The 24,027-nt window shown below is 53.0% G+C and overlaps 10 protein-coding genes across 10 annotated transcripts; 4 read left to right on the top strand and 6 right to left on the bottom strand.

The window, feature by feature from the left end:
• Positions 1-666: 666 nt before the first annotated feature.
• Positions 667-2,271, top strand: N7482_010606 (uncharacterized protein; the record flags this gene model as incomplete). The annotated part of the gene is made up of 1 exon (XM_056692730.1): positions 667-2,271. One exon carries the CDS (start codon positions 667-669, stop codon positions 2,269-2,271), a length of 1,605 nt encoding a protein of 534 aa, XP_056538687.1.
• Positions 2,272-2,474: 203 nt separating this feature from the next.
• On the bottom strand, positions 2,475-3,612 carry N7482_010605 (hydroxyacyl-thioester dehydratase HTD2; the record flags this gene model as incomplete). Its single annotated transcript, XM_056692729.1, has 2 exons — positions 2,475-2,955; positions 3,005-3,612. The coding sequence occupies 2 exons, from the start codon at positions 3,610-3,612 to the stop codon at positions 2,475-2,477; spliced, it is 1,089 nt and encodes a 362-aa protein (XP_056538686.1).
• Positions 3,613-6,687: 3,075 nt separating this feature from the next.
• N7482_010604 (uncharacterized protein) lies at positions 6,688-7,023 on the bottom strand (the record flags this gene model as incomplete). Its single annotated transcript, XM_056692728.1, has 1 exon — positions 6,688-7,023. The coding sequence occupies one exon, from the start codon at positions 7,021-7,023 to the stop codon at positions 6,688-6,690; it is 336 nt and encodes a 111-aa protein (XP_056538685.1).
• Positions 7,024-8,572: 1,549 nt separating this feature from the next.
• N7482_010603 (uncharacterized protein) lies at positions 8,573-9,935 on the top strand (the record flags this gene model as incomplete). The annotated part of the gene is made up of 2 exons (XM_056692727.1): positions 8,573-8,879; positions 8,983-9,935. 2 exons carry the CDS (start codon positions 8,573-8,575, stop codon positions 9,933-9,935), a joined length of 1,260 nt encoding a protein of 419 aa, XP_056538684.1.
• A 700-nt stretch (positions 9,936-10,635) lies between these two features.
• N7482_010602 (putative aromatic-L-amino-acid decarboxylase) lies at positions 10,636-12,301 on the bottom strand (the record flags this gene model as incomplete). The annotated part of the gene is made up of 3 exons (XM_056692726.1): positions 10,636-11,197; positions 11,259-12,189; positions 12,253-12,301. The coding sequence occupies 3 exons, from the start codon at positions 12,299-12,301 to the stop codon at positions 10,636-10,638; spliced, it is 1,542 nt and encodes a 513-aa protein (XP_056538683.1).
• Positions 12,302-13,000: 699 nt separating this feature from the next.
• N7482_010601 (uncharacterized protein) lies at positions 13,001-14,623 on the bottom strand (the record flags this gene model as incomplete). The annotated part of the gene is made up of 5 exons (XM_056692725.1): positions 13,001-13,414; positions 13,486-13,877; positions 13,933-14,124; positions 14,179-14,440; positions 14,504-14,623. 5 exons carry the CDS (start codon positions 14,621-14,623, stop codon positions 13,001-13,003), a joined length of 1,380 nt encoding a protein of 459 aa, XP_056538682.1.
• Positions 14,624-16,342: 1,719 nt separating this feature from the next.
• N7482_010600 (uncharacterized protein) lies at positions 16,343-17,401 on the top strand (the record flags this gene model as incomplete). Its single annotated transcript, XM_056692724.1, has 3 exons — positions 16,343-16,446; positions 16,489-16,790; positions 17,157-17,401. 3 exons carry the CDS (start codon positions 16,343-16,345, stop codon positions 17,399-17,401), a joined length of 651 nt encoding a protein of 216 aa, XP_056538681.1.
• Positions 17,402-17,813: 412 nt separating this feature from the next.
• On the bottom strand, positions 17,814-18,908 carry N7482_010599 (ATP11 family protein; the record flags this gene model as incomplete). The annotated part of the gene is made up of 2 exons (XM_056692723.1): positions 17,814-18,675; positions 18,733-18,908. The coding sequence occupies 2 exons, from the start codon at positions 18,906-18,908 to the stop codon at positions 17,814-17,816; spliced, it is 1,038 nt and encodes a 345-aa protein (XP_056538680.1).
• A 999-nt stretch (positions 18,909-19,907) lies between these two features.
• Positions 19,908-22,610, top strand: N7482_010598 (beta-glucosidase; the record flags this gene model as incomplete). Its single annotated transcript, XM_056692722.1, has 4 exons — positions 19,908-20,025; positions 20,089-20,695; positions 20,766-22,279; positions 22,348-22,610. The coding sequence occupies 4 exons, from the start codon at positions 19,908-19,910 to the stop codon at positions 22,608-22,610; spliced, it is 2,502 nt and encodes an 833-aa protein (XP_056538679.1).
• Positions 22,611-23,062: 452 nt separating this feature from the next.
• On the bottom strand, positions 23,063-23,949 carry N7482_010597 (uncharacterized protein; the record flags this gene model as incomplete). Its single annotated transcript, XM_056692721.1, has 2 exons — positions 23,063-23,432; positions 23,510-23,949. The coding sequence occupies 2 exons, from the start codon at positions 23,947-23,949 to the stop codon at positions 23,063-23,065; spliced, it is 810 nt and encodes a 269-aa protein (XP_056538678.1).
• Positions 23,950-24,027: the final 78 nt, after the last annotated feature.

The following is a 24,027-nucleotide window of genomic DNA, read 5'->3' as shown; positions in this document are numbered from 1 at the left end:
AGCCGGGTATTTGTACCTTGGGTCGAAGTGCCTTCGCGATCTCAGCAAGTCCAGCGACGGAACTTGGTTTACTCGGTGGGGGGTACCTACTTTGGGAAGGATGTGGGCATGTATTCCCCGTGGAAATGACGGGGTGGTCCACATCCCGAACGGTCGCATAGCAACAACGGAGTAGATAAGAGGGAATACACATAGAAGGCACCGTAGAAAACAGCCAATAGCAGTGCACAGCCGGCATCTTCAGTAGATCGTAGAGCACAGCCACTATGTATATCTATTAATCTATTAATTAGTATATCTATTACTATATCTATCTCTATATCTAGTCATGTTCTGATCTCTCCCACTTGATGGGGAACAACCCCCGCCACAGGCTCGGAGAGTAGGCCGACCGGCAACTTTTCGGCGGAGACTGCCGCGTACGTCGCCCGCTGGTGGACCCTCCCAACAGCCTACTGGAAAGCTTCATGCGTGACGCTCCGCCTTGCGGGGAAGTGGGGATTCAGCACGAGTCCCCGGGCTGGACATTACAAGCAAACACGCCATCTCCGTTGAGGTATAACAAACCCCGCAGGGATCTAGTTCAACTATCGGCAATCATAGCGGGATTTTCTCCGCGAAAAACCATCACCATTTCTCCCAATCGCCACGAACTCCTCTCTCGCGATGTCCCTGCCATCAGCCTGCGAGGTCCTCGTGGTCGGCGGCGGTAACGCAGGCTTCTCCGCTGCCATTTCCGCTGCTCAAACGAACCCCACGGCCAAGGTTGTTGTAATCGACAAATGCCCTGCCACATGGGCTGGAGGGAATAGCTACTTCACCGCAGGGGCATTTCGCACCGTACACAATGGGCTGGACGACCTGCTCCCGCTAGTGAACAACACCCCATCCGAGAAAGCCAGCCGCATCGATCTGCCAGTCTACTCAGAAGCCGACTTTACGCATGATCTCCAACGGATGACGGGCGGCCGCACCGATCCAGCGCTATCCAAGATCCTCGTCCAGGACTCGCGCGAGGCCATTGGCTGGTTAGCCCAGAATGGCGTTCGGTTCCAGCTTTCCTTCAATCGCCAGGCCTATGAAGTGGGTAACAGAATCAAATTCTGGGGTGGAATGGCGCTTCAAACCGAAAATGGAGGCAAGGGTTTAATCGAAGATCATCTACGAGCTGCTCAGAAGCACGGTGTACAGGTCTTCTTTGACACCACCGCGACGAAGCTTGTGGCCGACCCTGCAACGGGCGCAATTGCTGGCGTTGAAGTGGTCACGGTCGCCTCCAGTGGTGGCATCACCCACCATCAGCCGCGTCGAAAGATGATAGTTCACGCTCCGGCAGTAGTTCTGGCCGCGGGTGGCTTCGAGGCAAATCCCCAGTTGCGAGCGCAGTATCTCGGCCCGGGCTGGGATGCTGCTCGAGTCCGTGGGACTCCCTATAATACCGGCGACCTGCTTCAAATTGCACAGCGGGATGTCTCTGCACGAACGGTTGGCAACTGGTCCGGATGCCATAGTGTCGCATGGGATGCAGATGCACCAGCCCATGCAGGCGATCGCGGCATTTCGAATGAGTACACGAAGTCAGGATACCCCCTAGGCATCATGGTCAATCGAGACGGGGTACGCTTCGTAGATGAGGGCTCGGATATGCGCAATTACACCTACGCCATGATCGGACGCCGGATTCTCCAGCAACCCGGACAAGTTGCGTTCCAGATCTGGGACGCGCGCACGACCCCGTGGCTCCGCCGCGAGGAATACCGGCCAGAGGTGACCCGCCATCTCACTGGAAATACTCTCGAGGAGCTCGCGGATCGATGCGTGGAAGCCGGCCTGGCTGATAAGCAGAGGTTTCTCGCCACTCTGTCCGAATACAATAGTTCTGTGCCTGCCGATGCGGCGGCTCAAGGTACGTGGAATCCTGCGGCGAAGGATGGTCTCGCCACAAAGGGCCTTCCAGTGCCCAAATCAAACTGGGCCTTGCCCATCGATCGAGCTCCATTCCTGGCAGTGCGAGTGACGGCGGGCATTACCTTTACATTTGGGGGTCTTGCTGTGAATCCGGAGACAGCAGAGGTGATTTCAGAGACCACTAGCGCCGAGATTCCCGGTTTGTATGCGGTGGGCGAGATGCTTGGGGGCATCTTCCACGACAACTATCCTGGTGGCAGTGGATTGACATCGGGTGCTGTCTTTGGACGACGAGCTGGACGAGCCGCAGCCAAGAGATCCGATAGGAAGGACGATGGTCCTGCAAAAGCAGCTAGACTTTGATTCGCTGTCCAATGTACCATTAACGTGTGGCCATGGAATTGGAGTATTGTTGGCATTCGTTGGCAAGGCTATCATTTTTCACTGTATACATTAATCATGAGGTTCGTTAATGGGAGAGAACCACTCCATGACAAGCTCCTCTTAGCTTCGGTATGCGCCCTCAGATTGGAAGCCTGGTGTACTTCCAGCGAAATATGAGATTCTCAGCCCTGAATCTCTGCTTTCATCGCCACCACCCCTCCTGGTCCGAGGATATGAACCTTTGTCATATCCCCCTCATCCTGCAGCTTGATTTGATACTCATCACCCGCATACAGTGGACTAGTTGCACGATACGAGATACGCTGCGGAATCACTGAGGTCGGGTCGGCGCCGTTGTTCCGAGTATCTCTCCAAAGGTCTAAGATGGAGATCAAGTTCAATGGCCCGTGGACAACGATATCCCTGTGTCCCTCTACATCTCGCGCCCAAGGCAGCGAATAATGAATCTTGTGCGGGTTAAACGTGAGGGCGGAGAATCGGAAGAGTGTGACGGGCGACTGCACGACGGTCCGTGAATGCGTGTTCCCTTCGGTGCATATCGCCGAGGCCGATGCCTGCGACCGGTGGGATGCAGAAGGAGGTGCGGTGCTGACGGGGGTAAAGGCAGACGGTGTAGGCAATGCTTTGCGGAATACCCAATTCCTGTTGGCTGTCAGTATAGCGTTCGCGCATGCTGGGATGGCAGCTGGACCTTCGGTCGATGATGGAGATACCGCGATCATTTGAGAATTCCTTCTCCACGCCAACCACAATCATATCCTCACCGGTCTTCATGACAACCTTGGGCTCTGCACTAAGCACTCGAGTCGTCTCGCGAACCTCCTGTCCTACTCGCAAGGGGTTCGGTTTGCCGTCTGCGCTCCGGGGCCAAAGGACTTCGCCGCCAGCCCACATGCGCCGCGTGAAGGGGGCTTCGGGGTTATAGGACGCATCGGTTCCATCGGGTCCGAGCTCTCCTTCTAGGAACGCGGGTGTGAAGTAGACAAGATGGTAGCCTGGAGGCACAGATGTTTCCGCGGGAGGAGCAGTCGGTGTGTTGGAGAGCGACGGGGAACCGGGGAAGAGGGAAGGGCGGTTCAGAGTGAGCGTCAGAAGCTGCAGCTGGTTTGCATCGATCCTTTGCGCCCGCGTCTGAGGGCCCAACGACTGGAATCGAGAGACGAATGAAGCTGCGACCGAGGCGGCGGGCGGGTCTACGGAGGATAAACGGCGGGAGGTGCTGAAGCTGCAAGAGGCGTTCCAGTGGCGCGCTTGTGACAGGAGCTGCGGGCGCCCGCCTGGGAGACGTTTCGCGGACATGATTTCAATCTGTGCTCCGCCAAATAACATGCATTATGAGGCAATTGCGACCGTTGGAACGCGGGCATCTCCAATTATTTAGGCGCGGGGAAGCTGCACGGGCCGAATTAACCGTGACCGAGTCGGCTTTATGGCCGACCCACATGGTGGGCTCGGAGTCTGGTTGGATTGCCGAAGTACGAGGATCATGCAAGCCGGGTTGGAAGGCTCTACCAGAAGGGCTACGCCATGCAAGGTCAATGCTGTATGAATTGCGGCCGAACGCATCCGATGATTGCGAATAAGTGCCGTTCAAGCTGCAATCCCGATTTGATCCCGAAGTATTGTACCAGCAACCACAGGGTCGCGGAATATTCCTCGGCTTTGCGGAAGGCAGAAGTGCGGCCGTCGTTAACGCCCTTTCAAACGTTCTCCGCTTGAGACCTCGCGCATATCCTGTGCCAGGAAAGAGGGAGACATGATTGCGCAGCAGGAAAAAATTGTCCACTGGAATTGCCACTAGAGGCACTTGAGCAGGCAGTTCGAGTAGCCTTGGATGAAGTCACTGGCTTATCTTTAGATCTCATAGTTTCAATTGATTCTCAATGATAAATTACAAACCTCGAAGGCACATTCCCATGAATGGCTTCGTTGATCTCGTCTCCAGGCTGTTGAGATTTATCACAATGTAAGACTTTAAATTCGATGATTCTTTCCTTTCGCCTCCCTTGTCGCCCTGGTTCAACGCTGTTCTGATAATTCATCCTGGTCATCAACCTCCACCAGTGATATGCCGATCACGCCCTCACACGTTGACACCGTTGTACGATCAGATGGGGGCAACTTAGCGCCCCTTGGCTGTCTGCAAACACGACAAGCCAATTATTTGCTGCTTAGCCTAGAGGCTCCTTCCTGTCCAGGACAAGCACTAGCCCGGTCTATGTATATAGCGTGAAGTTCCACTACATATATCGTGGACGTTTCTTCGTCGCCTATCTAACTATGAACGTTATTGATCCACAAGATCAACGGTCACTACCGCTCTAATTTTTCCTTCCATTCCTCTCCCGTCCGTGAAGAGAGTTAGAGGTTCTTTCTTCACAGCCTTTGATAAAATTTGATTGTGACGGGCCAGAACGACGTTGTCATAGAAGATCACTACTGGGCGCTTGCTATCGGAATCATCTCGGAGTCAAGTACTGCATTGCCTTTTGCCTAAATTTTGCTCAACCTTGCTGAATCTTGGCACCTGTTCCGCCCTGCGTTTTGCTCTCTCTGTTTTGATCAATCTGTCATACCTACATTTTTTTCGCCCCTCCAAATGCGCCCATCCGCCAACACAGCAAATTAATTCATCCTAAAGGCGGACCTGTTTGCACATTCTATATTGCACACCCATAGCAAACGAACCTAACCTAAATGATGACCTGTAATTCTGGAATCGTCAAAGTTAATGAATCCAAATTGCGCACATTTTTGTATATCTCTAATTGTCAAACTGATGAAAAGCTGAAGAAATTGATCAATTCAACTTGCTAATCGGAATCTCGGAAATCAGATTGCCCAATTTGACACCTTTTGAGCACGGTTTTCCTCAGTTTGTGCGCCCCCTTTATTTTGACCAACCTTCGCTCGCTTTTACCCAATTTTTGAACCCTTGGTGTTTTGGCAAGTTATTGCTTGCTGTATGCCACCTTTTGCTTAATCTTCGTACCCATTCTGCACTACTTTGATCACTCCCGTCTACCTACGCTTTTTTGCCTACTTCTCACTACGCTCCCTGCATCCACGTTTCCTTGGATGATAACCCTAGCTTCGATCCCTTGAGCTACATTTGGGGGTCGCCCCAACCAAGCTATCAAATCTCCATCAACGGACACAAGATTCCCGTGGACCGGAATCTGAGGAAGGCATTGGACGATCTGCGCTAGCCTGACAAGCCGCGTGTTCTCTGGACTGACGCCATCTGTATCGACCATCGCAACAACTGGGAAAATTCACACCAGATCAGAGCATATACTCCAGCGCACAGGCTGTCTGCACTTGGCTCGATCACAACGTGCGGCCACTGGATATCTCGTTTGACGACCTTGCCTATTTCGGCAAGGATATTCAGATTGACGACTATGATCCGTCCCACTGGCGCCCGGTTGCCGATATTTTTCGAAATCCGTACTGGCGAAGGCTGTGGATACAGCAGGAGCTCATCCTGGCCACCGAAATCAACATGTATTGCCAGCGGAATGTCTTTGATGGGCGGCAGCTTCTGGAATTTCAACGAAGAGTTAACGATAGTTATTCTACAAGGTATCCGGCGGAGTGGGGAGGCCTGCCAGATATATCAACAGCGACAGGACGCCTAGCCAGGTGCTAGGCAGTAGTATTCTTCAGGCGAGGGACGACAGGCTTGTGAGCCAACGTTACCATGAACAGAGTACTGACGGGGTGACACGTTTCCAAGTCACCAGAAGGAGGAACCTGGGCGCATCATTACTGCAGCTCTTTCTCCAGGCGACCTCTCTGAACATGACGGAGCCCCAAGATTGCGTTTACCGGATTCTGGGGCTTGCCTTGGACACTGACGAGAGCAAGGTGAGGGTCGACTACGGGGCACCTCTCATGGGAATCTACGCGCAGATCTTCAGTCTCTTCATAGACAAACATAAGAGTATCGACTTCGTATGTTTGTCTGATGATGTCGTACCACCCTCCCCCCTCGAGCGATGACTTTCCAACTTGGATGCCACACAAATCTGTAGATTGGAGCAACATCCAAGCAAGCCGGGCCTGTGGCTCTATTACAGCAAGAAACGCCTCCATTGACCTGGCAAGTCGGATCCTTCTGTCCAAGGCTACTTAGTCAAGACAATCATGTTCGTTGGATCAGAGGAGGATTTCTACAAGCTTCCCATACGTGAGTAGTTCCCGATCCTGGAAGGGTACTGCCGCAAACTCGGGCCCGACGATGCTTGCCACGAACCCGGGGACGAAAGCGAGGATGTCACTATGTTTCTATCCCCCTGGTTTTCAGAAAAGACGTATCGCGGTCATAATCAAAACCAACTTGAGCCCCCGACGCACGAGACAAAGGTTGCGTTACTCCATGCTACTCGCCGGGTGGCGGAGCAGGTCGGTCAGGACAGGCTTACGCTTCGGGAACTTGCCTTTCAACCCAGGAATGACTTCCTGTCGAGCTATCAATTCATGTGTCAGCCTTTTTTGAACGAATTGGAAGCCTCTGTTTTCGTGGGAACTGAGTGGCAGCGGCTCGGGACTCTGAACAGAGGGGTGGGGGCAATAGAGCCAGGGGATCAGGTCTGGGTCCTCCATGGGTGTCGCATGGTTGTTGTGCTTCGAACGGTCCCTGGTAAGGAGGCCCGGTGCATTGTCGTTGGGCCAGCCATCTTTCCGAGATTGATGCGTGAGGGGCATTGGGGGACGTAAAAGCAGAGCTGGAAAGCACTGTAGTCTATCCCGAATAAGGTCCAGTGGAACATTTTTATCTGCCCCAGACGACTTCATGAATTCACACCACAGGGTAACTGGGCTTAAGGTGAAATGCGATGTATAAGGCAGGACTTCATCCCTCTCCAAGCAGAATATAATCATCTCTTGGATGTGAGTGGGTTCAACCCCAGAGAAGTTCTGAATAAACAGATCATTGTCTACGGAGGCAGTGCCGCAATCATTAAAGACGCTTTGGGCGTCCGTGTTTACCTTGCATAGATGACGTAGTATGAGTCTTCTTTCCTCTCCTTTGTTCCCAGTCATACCCTAGAGCCTGGGAGGTATCATATCCGATCTGAATTGTGTAATAATTTTCGCATCGTGAGCATGACTCCTGTGGCATATCAAGCTTGATACTTGGATATAGTTCAGTCCTATGACATCGGACACAAGTATGAAAGACGATGTACAGCAAAAGCAGCTTGAATTATAAGGATGCTACAAGCGAGTACGTTTAGTTTATGATCTGGGCTTGCAATCTAGGGATCCTTATTCTGATGAAATCATGTCGGCATGGGTATATCTTCTCATTAAATGACTTTAATTATGGCGAGAAAACTCCACGGATGCCATTGTAAAGCGTATTACCAAATCACACACATCTTGCAGAAATCTCGGCCGCTACGCCAATTCCTATGTTCCCAATCCTGCATCAACGAGAAGTCAAATAATTCTGTCGACTTCATCTATATCGCCATCGGACGGAGTCCATGAGTTATCCATCCTGTGTTCCTCTTTTCGGTCTGTGCTGCCCAGTCAGGATAGTTCCTCGGAGAGTCACAGTAGAAAGAATGCAACAAAGGCCAGGCAATGAATGACTCACTGTGCTTTGATTCCTGGCCTCTAAGAAACCCAGAAGGCTGTTCCCACTGTAGGATCTTCGAATCTTTATGTACAAAATAGGCAGGTTGGAAGTGGCTGTCCCAATTCTGTATCCATCCCAGAGGAAGCGGTGGTGGAGGATTGGCAGGACGAAGGGGTGATTCTGAAGCCATGGTGTTGCAAGAATGAAAGATGTCGTTGGAGTATGTAATCACGCAAGTACAGGTAGGAAGGAGTTGACTTGAACACTGGTTCGCAATGAAGTTACAGTATATTTGGAGGCAATGCTCAAGCGGGCTTTATTATAGTCTCCCTCTTATGTTGGCGGGGTTCAACCGTCGGTAGAGCCAAAGCACGCTTTTTCTCGGCAAAACAGGGTCTGAACTAGTCCGGATGACTGCGGCTCTGAAATTTCAACCGGTCTTATCAACCCCTGAGAAGTCGGAAATGAACCCACGCGAAGGAGCGTTACATTTGAGTCCTATCCAACTAGACCGGCCCCGCAATGAATTGCCAAGCACACTGCCAAGCTCCCGGCGGAGGGCTGTTACCGAGACTGGGCAATTTAAGCCGACGCAGTGGCCACCGTCGCCTATGGAATTAAAACCACCAACCCTGTCCATCCCTCCCTAATCACCTACCACCAACTAGCATGGCCTCAGAAACCGACAGGCCCCGTCAGTGGGGAGTGGATTACTCCGGAGATTACCCAGCAGCCATCCGAGGCGAAAGAGTGCCGGTTGTCATGGGGCGAATTGAACGCCTCTGCGTGGTACGAGGGATCCGGCACCATGATGGCTTCGCCCAGGAGCTGTACGGTAATCCCGAGTATCCGGAGATCACGCGGGCGCTCAATGCGCGGGCAATCATGAGCAACCGGATACCAGACATGAACGGCCCAGAAGACTTTCCATACTGCTTTTGGCATCCCGATATTCCTTATGAGCAGACACTCCGGCGTCTGGTGGACAAGTACCCTGGGAATAAATTATAAATTGTTCCGGTACTTAATCGGCCGCGCCTGTGCCGCAGGGGGATATATAACCCTATATCATGAACTAGGCCTTCTTCCGGATGTAGCTATCGCCGAGGAAGCCCGCGATAACGCTACCTCTGGTCGGGCCATCTTCGAGGCGATCGTTCGTGAACCAGTCAGATATACTTGCATAGATGACTACCGGCGTTGTTTACGGGAGCCCCCGGTTCCCGGCGCGTACCTCAACGGAGACACATGTGTCCGATCGATGCTAGATGAGACGCTATCTGTGGACGGTTACCCTCAGGAGCCAATATTTGATATTACTGAGGATTGGTGTATAGATGTGGAAGGCTTGAGGCCTGGTCAACGCCTGGTTGACCCTGAAGAGATTGGCCTCCTATACAATCCGCTTCCACTCGACCTGCCTACGGTTGATAAGGACCTACTGATTCTGATGGCCGCGTGGTCCGGCAACATCGACCGTTATACACGCCTTAGACGACCGAAAATGCACTCATATGAACTTCCTTGTGTGATCCGAGGCATCTATCATCACCCCTTCTTTAGCAAGTGGTGGTCGTTGCAGCCTGATAGTGGTTCTATACACATCCGTCAGGCGATCAACGCCCGTAGTATCATGAACAATGACTTGTCCTGGCTACACGAAATTACCCCCGATAGTCATTTACCAGTTCTTATTTGGTATCCGCAGTGCGCAGGGAAAGACACGTACGCAGAACTCGCACGTCGCTGGCCGTCGATGATCCCGCAGATTGCGCGTGCTTGTATGCATGCTGACTATCAGGATCTGTTTGATGAGCTGAATCCAACACCCGATGTTGGCCTATGGATTGATGCGGAACACTGCGCGAACCCATATTATCGTGAAAAAACCCAGCAGGCTGCATCTGAACAGGGAATTAATCTGGATGCACTCTGTGTAGCACCCTCCCGTGAGCCAGATATCAGAGAGCCCGACTTTTGGTGTATGGGCATGCTACAACAAGAGATGGAGCCAACTTACGATGGATCCTAAGCTGATACCCTGGAGCGGGTAATTACTCTCGATCACACCGGACTTGGAATGCAGGAATTGGGTGCCATTACATCTTATGTCGGCAAGGTTCTACTTCACGCATGCGTGGCAGATCGGTTCACGATACCAAGCCCTCCCTACGACTCACTGGATCTGCGTGAAGTGTATCGAGATGCACGCTATGTCGCATCAGAGGAAGATCGCAAGATGGTTGGGCTGCAACCGAACCCCAGACGGCCTCGTGGAGGTTATCGAGGCAGGGGAAGAGGGAGGCCTGCGCCAAAGTCTTAGTATAACCGAATTCTGGAGCGTAACAGTCTGTTTTTTTCTTTGTATCGCATTATCCTCCACCCTCTGCCCTTTCACTGCCTAAAAACGGCTGCCATCCTTCCTTTAGACTAGTAGCACAAACTACTCACAGAACCTTCACACACCGAGAAGAGAAAATTGAATTCTATAATGGAAAATTTTGGATCATAAGTAGGGAGGACACCTTACATACTGTGCTTCAGATTTACATTCCTCGCAAATAATTTCCGCCTAAGTAACAAGATGAAAATTATGCCAGAGAGAAAACCCTACCGGAAAGAAACAAGCTGCGTGGAGTATCTTTATTCGTCTTTATAGTCTCGTCAATAGATCCCAGTATCTATATGAGGGGTTCTCTGTGTATATACAACCAATGCATCTCCCAAGTCCTCTACTTCTGCTGCTGCTGCACTTCCTCCGTCGTCCGGACCAGAATATCGAAGGCATTGCGGACATACTTCTCCTCGGCCATGGGGTTGGCACTCACCACGCGAATCACATAGATCCCGGCGATGACCGTCGAAGTAATGAAGATCTCACCGCGTGAGTTGATCAACTCATACACCTTCTTGGTGATGCCATCGGCCACCTCATCCTTGTGAGCGACGGTCACACCGTTAGTGCCATTAGATACCTGGGGATTCTTGACGCGCAGCACCGTCAAGCAGAAAGCTGGTTTAGTGACAATCTCAAACAGGTCTGGCCGGCCCCGGACGAGGTCGGCGAATGTATTGCCGAGCTCGATGGTCTTGCGGATGTGTGCCTTCATGCCATTGAGGCCATAGCTGCGCATAACGAACCATATCTTCAGGGCACGGAAGCGGCGGCCTAGTGAGATGGACCAGTTGCGGTAGTCGATGACAGTTCCCATGTCAGAGTACGGGTTGCGCAGGTAGGTCGGGGTGATGTCGAGGGCGTTGGTTAAATCCAGGCGATTCCGCACAAAGAGGACGCTATATGTGTAATAACCGGGTTAACCATTGATCCTGTATCAAGATTCTGGATCGAACTCACCTTGCATCAAAGTTGACCAGCAACCATTTGTGCATGTTCATGTTGAAACTATCCACGCCTTCCGCAAAGTCCTTGGCGATGTACTGCCACTCGTCCGCTACTAGAGAGGCTCCCGCATATGCAGCATCGACATGTACCCAGATACGCTGCCACGCAGGCTTCTCCCGTAGCACGGCCTTAATCTCAGCGAAATGGTCGACACTGCACGTGTTGGTGGTGCCAAAAGTCATCGTCAAGTGGTACGGAGTGAGTCCGTCCTTGTCGCACTGCTCGAGAACCTCGCGCAGACGGGGGCCGGTCATCTCCATGTTCTCCTCCAGACAAGTAGGCACGCTGCGGAAGCGAGTGCCTGCAATCAATGCGCCCTTTGCGGCACTGCTGTGTGTTTGATCGCTTGCGATAGCCACCAGTCGAGGCTGCAGGTCCATCTTGCGCTCTTCATACTCGGTAGTACCCTCCTTGAAACCTTCGGCGAGCACCATCTCGCGCACCCGCCTCTCGCGGGCGGCAACCAACATGGTCGCAATCGCATCACTGGCGCTGTTCTGGATCACACCACCTCCGAGGTTCTTCGAGGTGCTCAGGAAGCACTCAGGCAGGCCCAGCGCCTTGGCAACCCAGTCCATGACAATCGTTTCCAGCTCGGTGCAAGCTGGAGAGCACAACCAATTGAACGCCGGGGCCGTGAATGTCGCCGAGTACATCTCGCCCAAGATACTCGGATATGTGACGCCAGCGGGGTAGTATGCCATGAAGTTCGGCGACTGCCAATGGGTCAAACCGGGTTTGATCTTGGTATCGACATCCTCCTGGATCTGCGCCCATGCTTCTGGCTCGGCAGGAGGGTTTTCGGGGATCAGCGGGCGCAGGTATCCGGGGTCGACGACGGGGAGGACTCGCCGGTCGGGGACGGAATCAAAGTATTTGACGACTAGGAGGACAAGGAGGTCAGCCGCGGAGGATCTTCAAAATATCAATCATCAAGCCAGCGTACTGTCGTCAATTGCCGAATGGGCTGCAGCCCGAAACTGCTCGCCGTCCATGTTGCGCGTGGATTCTGGTTGTGCGACGCGGGGAAGCGTGCAGTTGTCACAAAAGCGTGCGGGGCGGATGGACTCAATGAGCACAGATAGGAACTGCCCAGGATTCGGTCAATGGCTCTGAGAATTAATCAATTTGGAGTTTGAGTGTGCGGCTCCAAGCTATTAATACCAAATATGAGAAGGCGAGAAATGCTGCTTGTCGAAGTTGTCAATAGTGGTCGAAGGGCGTGCCGGCGCGGAAGCGGAACGGCTTCCGACCAGCGAAAAGGTGGCACGGGAAAGTGCAGGTACAAATTGATCGGAAGGAAGATTGAATTTCCACCACATAGTGGCCGTCTCATTCCTCCAATGTCCGCCCCTAATCCTTCTATAAAAATGTTTTATAGTGCCTCTTTATATCACCTTACTGCCTCTTGATGCTCGATGGCAGATCCCCCTCCCCCTTCCCCGGAACACGCCGACCAATTCATAGATGTGGTCTAGCCACTCATATACCATCTGATGGAAGCGCACAAGAAGAGTGTTTCCTACGAAATACCCGCCTAATTGGGTTGTTGGCTGGCTGTCTGAATAGATGCATTACTTAATGTTGAATACCCCCCCACTGTCTGGATTCCGGGACTTTTTGGTTCTACGAGCTTCTTCAAGCGCAAGAGGCCATATGAACGAGCTTGGATTCTAATATCCCATCGACACGGTCTATGAGTTGTCGGCACATGACCAAGCCGCCGAACCGCCCGACTTATTGTAGCTGTTGATAATGCTCACAATCGACCCGTATGTGCCTCCAATCATCAAAAAGAAGCCAGCTATGATGATGAACACACACCAACAGACCATCAAATTCCACTTGAGGGTCCTATGACTCTTGCCCTTGCTCCAATTGTCGTATAGCCACATGCCGCCCATTGGCTGGAAGCACATCGGTGTGCCGAGCAGGGCACCAACGAGCGAGACGAGATCGCTAAAAACGGGGATCGCGCTGGCGATAATATAGGCAACGATAGTGACGCCAAAGGTACATCCCAGCCAGAAGACCCAATGTTTCACGGTATTTGCCGTCAAGTGTCGGGAGCCGTGGAGCATGCGGATGAATATATACTTGCCAGTGATCTAGGTAAGGTAGGTGTTAAAAATTGAAACCCTTGCTTCTTACAGGGTACCCTTTTAGTTTATCAACTTACGTGGACGAAGAGTAACGTGCTGACAATCAGACCCGGGAGGGCAAAGCCATAGCTGACCTTCTTCACGACCGGGCCAGCGGAGCCAAGAGCAGGGGAGGAGACGTAGGACCCGCAAAAGTAGTAGATCACAATGCCAATTGCGAGATAGAAGCAGGTCACGACGGACTGACAGAGTATCAGAGCTTTGTTGTAGTGGGTGGGGTCGCGCATCTCCGATGCAATAGAGAAGAAGGCGGGCGTTCCTGCGTAGGCAAACACAAGCGTCGAGATGGCTGAGATGGCATCGGTGAATGACGAGTTATTGACGATTTTGTAGTCTGGGACCCAAATAGCATCTTCGGGGGCGGCAGAGGGACGATCTTGAATGCCGACGGCGACAGTCACAATCAAGACTAAGAGAAAAAAAATAAGATTGCATCCAGGAGGAGCTTCGACAAGAATACTCACTCGACGTCAAAATACAAAACAAGCCGATCCATGCGAGCCACGAGATGCGGCCCAACGTCTGGATGCTCCCGAACAGAAAGGCCACAATAGCGGCGACAGCGACATAGACAGCAGTGCAGGTGGCATGGGCTGAGACCGCATTCAACCCGATCGAGATGCCGAGCATACCAGAGCCGGCGACGAAGACCCACCCTACAACCGGTCAGCACGGTAGATATTATTCACGACGGTGGTAAGCCAACTCACAAAGACAGAATGCCGTTCCAAGAAGAATTCTCCCCGGTCGGCCCATCAGCAGCTCGCCCACATCGTCAATGCCGTATACTTCTCGATGGCGAAGCTTAAAGACGCCAATGATATAGTCGGACCACGTTGTAATGCCACCAATGGCACATAGACAGATCACACCAGGCACGAGGCCCAGAGCATCAAAGGCGACCGGTATCGAAAGGACCCCAAGACCGATTTGGGTCTTCATCATCAATACAGCGGTTCCCTTCCATCCGACCTGCGGGACAGATGAACATGTTAGCCACGGGCCAATCGAACAATTCTGGAACTTGGGCCGTACCGCGCGATAATTCGGGCCGTCCTCGGTGATTTCGCCAAATACGGCATCGTGCGAGTCGTCGATGATCTCACCGTTTGGAGAGGCAACGGTAGCCAGGTCCTCCTTCTTCTCACCGGACATCTTGAAGCATCAAGGGGAAAAGATGGGAAACAGTGGTAAACGGGAGGTACATGGCCTGGACGATACTTTTAAACCTTGGCCCCTCGCGGCTAGCCCCGGTGGCAGTGGCCAGGGTCCCTGGTCGCTATCTCGGCCAAGCCTTCAGGGGTGTGGGAGGGTACTCATATCTCAATCGGTAAAACGCCCCCGCCAGCCACCCGTCCGCCGATAAAGCCACATGACGCTTATCTGAAGAGCCTCGATCTGATATGTTTTCATCTTTTTGACCTCCCTCCTCGTTCCATACCTCCATCTTTCCCATTTTGTCTTCTTCAGTTGGACCTCTGGCACATGAAGCCATCCCCGCGTGGTTCGAGCAGCATTCATCCCGTCGCCTCAGCCGATCCTACTCTCCCCCCGCAATGGAACCATATTAGAGGTCCGACTCCACTTTTTTGAGTGCGGGGGCCACTAAATCCCTCACGGTAACCGGGCACTGGTGCACCAGGTACAACATTCCTGCCCCCTAACGTGGAAACGGAAGCTAATATCCACTTTTTATGGCCGCTGCCAGTCGGCCCCAGCTTGTCTTGTCGGGCACTCCGTGGGAGGCGCCGCAGAAGTCTTCTCCTGTTGCCCCCTTCCGCCACGAATGAGTCAGGCACGCCCAGAGCGAGCTGGGCGCCTGGCCGTGCAGATCGACCGACTCGCAGCACGGTACCGGGTCTGGGGCCTTTGCAGCTCAGTCAGACTCCGTGTGTGTCTAGGGTTAGTGGTGTTTCACTCTCTCGGGCAACCTAAGCGTTCTCGAAGCAAGTCTCAGAGACACCTCGTGGCGCGACCCACATTTCTACCACAGACAACAGAAATTGCCTGACTATCCCTTCTCTGACCTCCGACATAACAATGTTCCTCGGCCTTGTCCGAACACGAGCAATGTTTCCTTGTCTCCGTCCTGTAGCGGAGCCACATATGTTCGAGATCAGCCCCTTGACCCCTTATGGATCGTGTCATTTTTGCCACACGATCTGCAAGGAGCGCAAATATGCCTGAGACCCAACATGTCCACACAGCGGGTCCTGGTTGGCTCACCGGAACCGGGAGCTAGATCTTCTGGGCCAAGACGCCCATCCAAAAGGAATTGCGTTCTGAGGTGACCGGCTACATCATCCGGGGAATGTTGGGAGGTAACGGCCCGGGTACGGAGTAGTGTCGAAGGCATGGAGAACAAAGAAGAGTGGAGCCGGTGGGCAATTCCGCCAACCAGTGTAAGTCTACTGTACTTGTGAAGATATCCACGGTTGGCAGAGTGGTCAGGGGTGGGCGGTGGGATGGCCATCATCTTAACCACCCTTTGATTATCATTGTTGTTGTCTACATGATTGAGAATTTGAAATGGAAAACAAAGTCATGGGGGCATGCGTTCTGTTGTAACTGTGGCGCGGTTTCATACACTAGCCCAAGCGACCTCCGCCACACCAGGCGCAGGCCCGTGCAAATTCAACCTACCTTACGAGAACTACTAGGCAGTCACTTGACATAAAGCTAGCACTCGTTCACCGCTGCCTGATTACTTTCCCACTCTCACACCAAAAGCCATCTTTAATCCTATCCAGACCACCGCTAGCTGATGAAGCCGAATTTCCCGCACTGGCTGTGCTGTCTCGGTGTGTCGCCGCACTAGCCGTTCTTAGCATCACCGAACCACTGAAGCAAAAGCCTCTTGTCGGCTTAGACGTTATGGTCAAAGAAGGCAAGGTCCCCGGCCATAACGATGCTATATACGACACTGTGCCCAAAGAAGACCAGCTATTGGATGAGATTGCCCCGACGCCTATTATCGCGTAAGATATGCCCCTTAATGATGACGTCCTGATATCCTGAAGTGACCGCGTTTTTTTCGTCTACCTACGCGGCGATCTATCTAAATCTGAAAAGAAGGAACTAGGACTCCTTGATAAGGGCCTTATCGATGCGACCCTCTCTGTGAGCGGCTCCGTTGTCTACCCGGATGGTAGCTACATAGAACCAAGGTCCCTTACAATGCCGTTAAAAACTATTCCTATCAACGATGCGGCCCATCTCATCATTCGCGATTCTAATGGCACTCAGGTTAACTACCCACCTAGTAGCGGCCGCAGCGACATACTGCTAGATTTCCAGATTCCTGCGATGTTTTTGAAGAGCAGTATGTGGACTTTCAAAGTCGACGCTAGACTCGGAGATAAAGATAATTTATACCTATTTGCCATGTCGTTGGCACAATGGTTAGACGGGGGGCTTTGAAAAGTAGGGTATTTGGAATAATCTACAGGCTCAATGTTCTTTTCTTCGTGTAAGTCATACATGGGCATTTTACAAAGAGTCCGAGGATACAACTAGCCTGTATCGGGTCAAACAACCTCATCATCGCAAGGCAAACCGTTGTCTCGGGTCGAGGAAGATACTCGAACCGAACAATATGTAAATGAACACAGTTGAAACGTGCAAGATATGACACTCTGCCACACACCTCCAACTGCCGAGAGCGATGCTGGCATAAATTATTCCTCAGTGGCTGTGCTCTCTCAAAAACAGAAGGAAGGACGCATGGAAATGGTTCAGCTGCTTTTGGAGTACGGTGCGGACCCAATGCGAGCTGGAGGGGGTTGCGCCTTACATCGTGCACTACGAGATATTGACTTTAGTTTGACCACCTTTCTCGCCGACAAGGGCGCGCGAATAAAGGTTTCGGAGTTGACGGAATCCGATCAAAAATTGTTGGACCAAGCGATAGTGGATTATGAATGGGGGAAGTGATCAGGCTGACACCACTTAATTGGTCTCGTCCCGGATATGTTGACCCGGGTTTGATCGATGGCGGCCGTTTCATATCCATGTATAGGTTGCCGATGGATGGCCAAGGGAATGTCTAAGACCAGAATTGGCCCGTGAGTGGTGAGGGTGAGATGCCTCCTTTGCCATCCTACGTCTGGGGGATATTCATAATTTGCGGCAAGAAGACGGAAGGACTCCATAGATCAACGGCCATGTCTCTCTCTCGTCAGTCCTGGACATTTATTCAAGCCCATCCGGCCCCACAAACAAACATACACATAATCCAAATGCGAGTGTAAGTAGATTGATATGGTACATGTCATCAGCAACTAGTGTGCTCTATCGATTAGCGTGCTCTATACTACAGTAGGTCCCGTCCAGCACCAAGGAGCCTCTAGTGAACTCTCTCGGTCTCCTCCATTAACTCCTCCACCTTGAAGTTCTCCACATCGCCGCGGGTGAACATGCGCACCAACTCGCCCTTGCGGCCACTCGCCTGGCCGCCAAAGTCGTAGAAGCGCTGCAGCGAGCTAACCAGCCAGGTGGCCTCGGAGGTGGAAACGCCACGGTCGGGCACGACCTGACCGTGCATGAGGACGAGATTCTTGTCATCAGCGAGGTCCAAGTGGTGGGTGACAGTCGTATGCGGTTGCGCGAACGAGCCGTGCAGCTTGAACGCGCCAAGGTGAGTGAAGATCACGGTCGAGGTGTGATTGTTGATTGGCTGGGACGAGGTAGGAACGAAGTCATCTGCCGGCGGGTGGAACGCCCACTGCAAGAAGTGGATGTCCGCAGCAGTTTGCGCCGGGGAGCCGTCGACGGTCTGCATGTTCTCCTCGGCTGCTTGGCGGGGGAGCGGGAGAATGAACTGCGGGTTGTGGCGCGCGGCCTCGGCGATGCGCTGGTATGTCTCGAGTGGGATGGCGGCACAGATGGAGGTCGAGCTGTTGGCAAATCGGAGGCGCCAGAGCGACTCGATCTCCTTCGCGGGCAGGGCACGGATCTTCTCGACATCGACGTAGCTGCTGAGCGGTTTGATGGGGCTCCCGCTGCCGGAGACTTCGCGGGCGGCCTTTTCGGTGGCCGCTTGGTTTGGAGGAGGGGGATGGTGGAAGGCAGGAGGGGTGCCTGGGACAGTGGAGTTGGGTGTCGAGGCACCTGGCTCTGGCGTAGCCGGGGTGGCTGCTTTGCGGCGAAGGTCCTGGATCTTCTCACTGTAGGCATCTTTCAGGCAGTCGATGGACTCATGGCCCTCTCTAAGGTTGACCTGTTAGCAGCTAGCACAGAGTTCTCTGATCCGGACAGGACCTTACTGTTTGGCTTTCTCGACCAGCTTGTCCTTGTATTTGTTCAAGACGTGCTTGGGATCATGGTGGGAGGCCAGGAAGCGCACATCGTGAACCTGGGCCCAGCGACGTTGCTGGTTGCGCAGCAGATGTGACTTACCCCGAAGAGCGGATTGGAATCCTTGCAGTCGAAACGATGCCATATTGTCAGGCCAGGTCAACGGAGCTAAATCGTCAATAACGTGGACGGACCGTCCAGCCCGATCGAGTCGCGCGATAAGAAAATCGGCGGGATTTCGGGTTATGTAATCTCCGATCCCCGACGCCTCAGGCCAATGGAGTTCTTGCAGAATTGCCTGTAGTTCAAGGATCCAGAAAGGCACAGGCACCAGGATTCCAGTAAATACGTGACAGGATTCATGTCTAGTCAGGTCGATGCTCACACCTACACTCGGGTGCTCTTTGAGGTGATCTCTTTTTCTGGCCCCGATGATTTGCAGTGTAGAAAACTCAAACTATACTCCCTTATCCATTAGTAGTAGGTACGAGAAATATATCGTGAGAAAATCAGGCGGGTTGCTGCACCGCCCTTCCTACTTTTTGGAACCAAATTACACTCTAGCGTGTCGAAGGTTCCTTCGAATCGAAATTCCGTGATCTATTCTCGCTCGCTCTTCATAACTATGAACATGTCCTTTCCCCACGACCTCTATTAGGGTTGCAACTAGCTAGTCCGGTGAAACGGACCGACCAGCCGACTCCCCGCCCTGCCGCTGCGCCCGGCTAAACCTCGGGCGCATCTCCGTGCCTGTTTGGGCCGCAAGGTGGCTCGATCTCAACGACTCTCCACTCAAATCTCGAAGAGTTCTACAATCCGTCGTGAGAAAGCGCACGGATTCTCATCTGATACAATCCCTGGCTTGGGTTTAAGTGGGAGATCATCGGTTCCACCAGATTGCTGCGGTATAAGTATTGTAGCAGTTCCCCCGCAGGACTGTCGATGTAAACGGCCCCCGGGAGTGAGAACCACTTAACGCTTGCTTAAGCTTGAACCAATTTATCCACTATTTGCGAGGGTTCATTAATTACGAGCCACTGATTTATACTGCAAGTGCCATATAGCGGTAGCTGTGTTGGGCAGTAGCATTACCGGGTCTCGCTTGCCGGATCTCGCTTGATAGAACAAGCAAACTTCAGACAACATGGCTCTCATTGACGTGGAAAAGGCCATCGAAGAGCTGACGCTGGGCGAGAAGGTGGCTCTGACAGCTGGTAATTCCCCAAGCTCCCCCTTGGATCTCTTTGCCCGCAATGTGCAGGGTGTATCCTTCTGTCGGTCTGGGCGACCCCGCCGTTCTAGCCAAGGCTGACCCTCCGCGCCAGGACGCGACTTTTGGCACACGGCGCCCATTCCGCGCCTCAACATCCCTTCACTGCGCATGTCCGATGGTCCTAATGGCGTTCGTGGCACCCGCTTCTTCAACGGCATCCCTGCCGCGTGCTTCCCCTGCGCCACCGCACTCGGTGCCACCTGGGATACCGAGTTGCTGGCCAAGATTGGCTCATTGATGGGCGATGAGGCAATTGCGAAGGGGACACACGTTATTTTGGGTCCCACAATCAACATCCAGCGGTCGCCGTTGGGGGGCCGTGGCTTCGAGTCATTCTCGGAGGATGGTGTGCTCTCAGGTACCCTGGCAGGCCATATGTGCAAGGCCATGCAAGACAAGGGCGTGGCCGCCACACTAAAGCATTTTGTCTGCAATGACCAAGAGCACGAGCGCATGGCTGTCAACAGTATCTTGACGGACCGTGCGCTGCGCGAGATCTATCTGCTTCCTTTCCAGCTGGCCATGCGTATTTGCCGCTCGGCGTGCATTATGACTGCGTATAATAAGGTCAACGGTATTCACGTGAGTGAGAATAAGACCATTATTGATGATATTCTCCGCAAGGAGTGGGGATGGGATGGTCTGGTTATGAGTGATTGGTAAGCTCCCAGACTGGAACTCAATATCCATCGCAGTTTGCTGGATTAATGCTAAATTTCCACGGTGCAGGTTCGGTACGTATAGCACCTCCGATGCTATCAATGCTGGTCTTGACCTTGAGATGCCCGGCAAGACCCGCTGGCGAGGGGAGGCTCTGGCTCATGCGGTGTCATCGAACAAGGTTGCACAATTCAAGCTGGATGAGCGTGTGCGAAATGTTCTCAACTTGATCAACTATGTCGAGCCGCTGGGAATCCCCGAGGGAGCCCAAGAGAAGGCTCTCAACCGCCCTGAAGATCAAGCTTTGATGCGCCGAGCAGCTGCGGAGTCAGTCGTTCTTTTAAAGAACGAGGGCGGTTCACTGCCGCTGAAGAAGGATGGATCTGTCCTTGTTATTGGACCGAATGCGAAGATCGCCTCGTACTGTGGTGGCGGCTCCGCCTCACTTGCACCATACTATGCCGTCAGTCCATTCGACGGAGTCTCCGCGAAGAGTAAGGGAGAGGTCAAGTTTACCCAGGGTGTCTACTCGCACAAGGAACTGCCCCTTCTGGGTTCTCTCCTAAAGACGGCGGATGGCAAGACTGGCTTCACCTTCAAGGTATACAACGAGCCGCAGAGCTCTGGCCAAGATCGCGCTCTGGTCGACGAGCTTCAACTCATCAGCTCCATAGGATTCTTGATGGACTACATTAACCCCAAGATCAAATCCATGACCTTCTACGTCGACATGGAGGGCTTCTTCACTCCGGAGGAGGATGGTCTCTATGACTTCGGCGTGACAGTTGTTGGGACTGGCCGTCTTTTGGTTGATGGTGAGGTGGTCGTCGACAACACGAAGAATCAGAAGCAGGGATCTGCCTTTTTCGGAACTGCCACAATTGAAGAGCGTGGTGTCAAGGAACTCAAGGCCGGCCAGACCTACAACGTTGTTTTCGAGTTCGGCAGCGCCCCTACTTCGGACCTCGATACTCGTGGTATTGTCGCCTTCGGTCCTGGTGGTTTCCGATTCGGCGCTGCTCGGCGCATCGGCCAGGAGGAACTGATTTCGACCGCCGTGGAGCAAGCCAAGCAGGCCGAGCAGGTGATTATATTTGCCGGCTTGACGAGCGAGTGGGAGACTGAGGGCTATGACCGCGACCACATGGACTTGCCCCCCGGAAGTGACGAGCTAATCAGCCGTGTGCTTGCAGCGAACCCGAGCGCTGTCGTTGTGATCCAATCTGGCACTCCAGTCACCATGCCATGGGCGAAGGACGCCCGTGCCATCGTACAGGCCTGGTTTGGCGGCAATGAGTGCGGCAATGGTCTCGCAGACGTGCTGTACGGCGACGTCAACCCCTCTGCCAAACTACCTATCACATTCCCTCGTCGCCTGCAAGACAACCCCTCATACGTCAACTTCCGCTGTGAGCGCGGTCGCGTACTCTACGGCGAAGACATCTATGTCGGTTACCGCTTCTTCGAGAAGAGTGACGTAGTACCAGCTTTTCCCTTCGGCCACGGTCTGTCTTACACGACCTTTACCCGGTCAGATCTCCAGGTTAGCACTGTCCTTGAGCGATCCAGGTACACCGAGTCTGGTGAGCCCATCACTGCCACCGTCACCGTGACCAACACCGGCTCGATCGCGGGTGCCGAGATTGTGCAGCTCTGGATCATCCCCCCTCGACAGATGTCAATCGCCCTCCGCGTGAGCTGAAAGCTTTCCAGAAAGTCTTCCTGCAGCCGGGTGAGTCCAAAACTGTCCAACTCGTCGTTGAAAAGAAAATCGCCACTAGCTGGTGGGACGAACAGCGTGGGCAGTGGATCTCCGAGAAGGGCCGCTACCAGGTCTCCATAACTGGAACTGGCGTGGAGGAGCTGCGCGATGAATTTGAGGTGGGCAGAACTAGATTCTGGCTCGGTCTGTAGCTAGTGATGATAATGATATTGAAACGATTAACTAGGGCACGATTTGCATGCTAAATAATGAAATTGCATTTACCATATCAATGACCGGTAGCCATGGTTGCCTGAAAGGGAGTGTTTTGCCGGACAGGACACTGGCCAATAGGCTGCATGATGATTACAGTCCCCCCTAGGAATAGGTTGTATGCAAACGTCTACGGGCTGGAGCTATAGCCACCTGGGAAAGATGATTTTTAAGAAATTTTCTGGATTAACTAACAACCTAGTAGGTATCTCCATGCCACAAAACTAATGTATCCAAGCCAAAGTAACCAAATTGGGGCATTGGATAAGCAAAGGACCTTAAGGGTCAGCTAAAAAGGCCATGAAACCCATCAGACAGATTAGATTGAGTATGAAACAACGTGGGTATCGCCTCCATAACCACCAAACTCCAGCAAAACAACTCAACTATCTCAGTCGGAGAGGAAGGGGTCGCTCGAATCATCATCCTCATCCTCTTCATGCTCAGAAGGGACAGGAGTGTCCAGCTGGCCATGGCGGATCAGGAAGCTCCTCAGTTTGAGACGATCATGATTTAAACGATCAAGCATGCCAGGAATGGCGCGGTAGGCCTGACGAGCAACGGTGTAATCCCCATCGCGGGCCCAAACACGCACATCATCAAGAGGAGACTTGAGCCAAGGGTTTATGTATGCCCGGCTCTTGGGAGATGCGGGGGTCTTGGTATCAGTCTTGGTGGCAGACTTCGTGGCTGCGGCGGTCTTGGAGGCAGGGACAGACATGGTTACGCCATTGTGGGCAGTTGCAGCAGCGGTGCCGGACCTTTCGGAAGCACGAGTGTTAGCATGAACCCTTTTAGTGACGGTGGCAACGCCAGGATGGTAGGGAATTCGATATACTTCTGAAAAGCGCGGGTCTCGCGCACGCGCGTCCGGGTCTCTGTCTCTGGGATAGACCGGGCAAGCCTCTTGAGGAGAGGAGTCTCCATCTCCGAGGGACTGCGGGTGCGTTTGCGAAGAGTTGCAACATCCTGGATAGAGGGAGAAGCAGACATCTGCCCTCCCAGGGCAGGCGCAGGCGCAGGCTTGGCAGGTGTCCCTGGAGCGGACTTGCGCAGTGCGGCGGGCAAAGGCTCGGGAGAGGCCACTGTTGATGCCTCGGGCGACGGCACCGGCGATGGCTGGTGGGATGAGAATGCAGGTGTTGGCTTCAGAGTGGACTCAGTCTCAGAGTCAGATGCGGCAGCCTCCACATCAACGAGACCTTCCACATCAACAAGCTCAGCCTCGTCACTGCTGAAGGCCAGAGTTGGCGGCGCACGCTTTCCTCGCTGCCTCATGATGAAAGACGGGGACAGTGGAGCGTGAAAGGAGGGCTTGGGCGATGGTTGATGTAAAAGAGGACAACAAGACTGAGG

The sequence above is a fragment of the Penicillium canariense genome (genome assembly GCF_028826845.1).
Source record: "Penicillium canariense strain IBT 26290 chromosome Unknown utg000008l_segment0_segment0, whole genome shotgun sequence".
In the NCBI taxonomy this organism is placed as follows: domain Eukaryota; kingdom Fungi; phylum Ascomycota; class Eurotiomycetes; order Eurotiales; family Aspergillaceae; genus Penicillium; species Penicillium canariense.
This window is presented reverse-complemented; position numbering and strand designations above follow the sequence as displayed.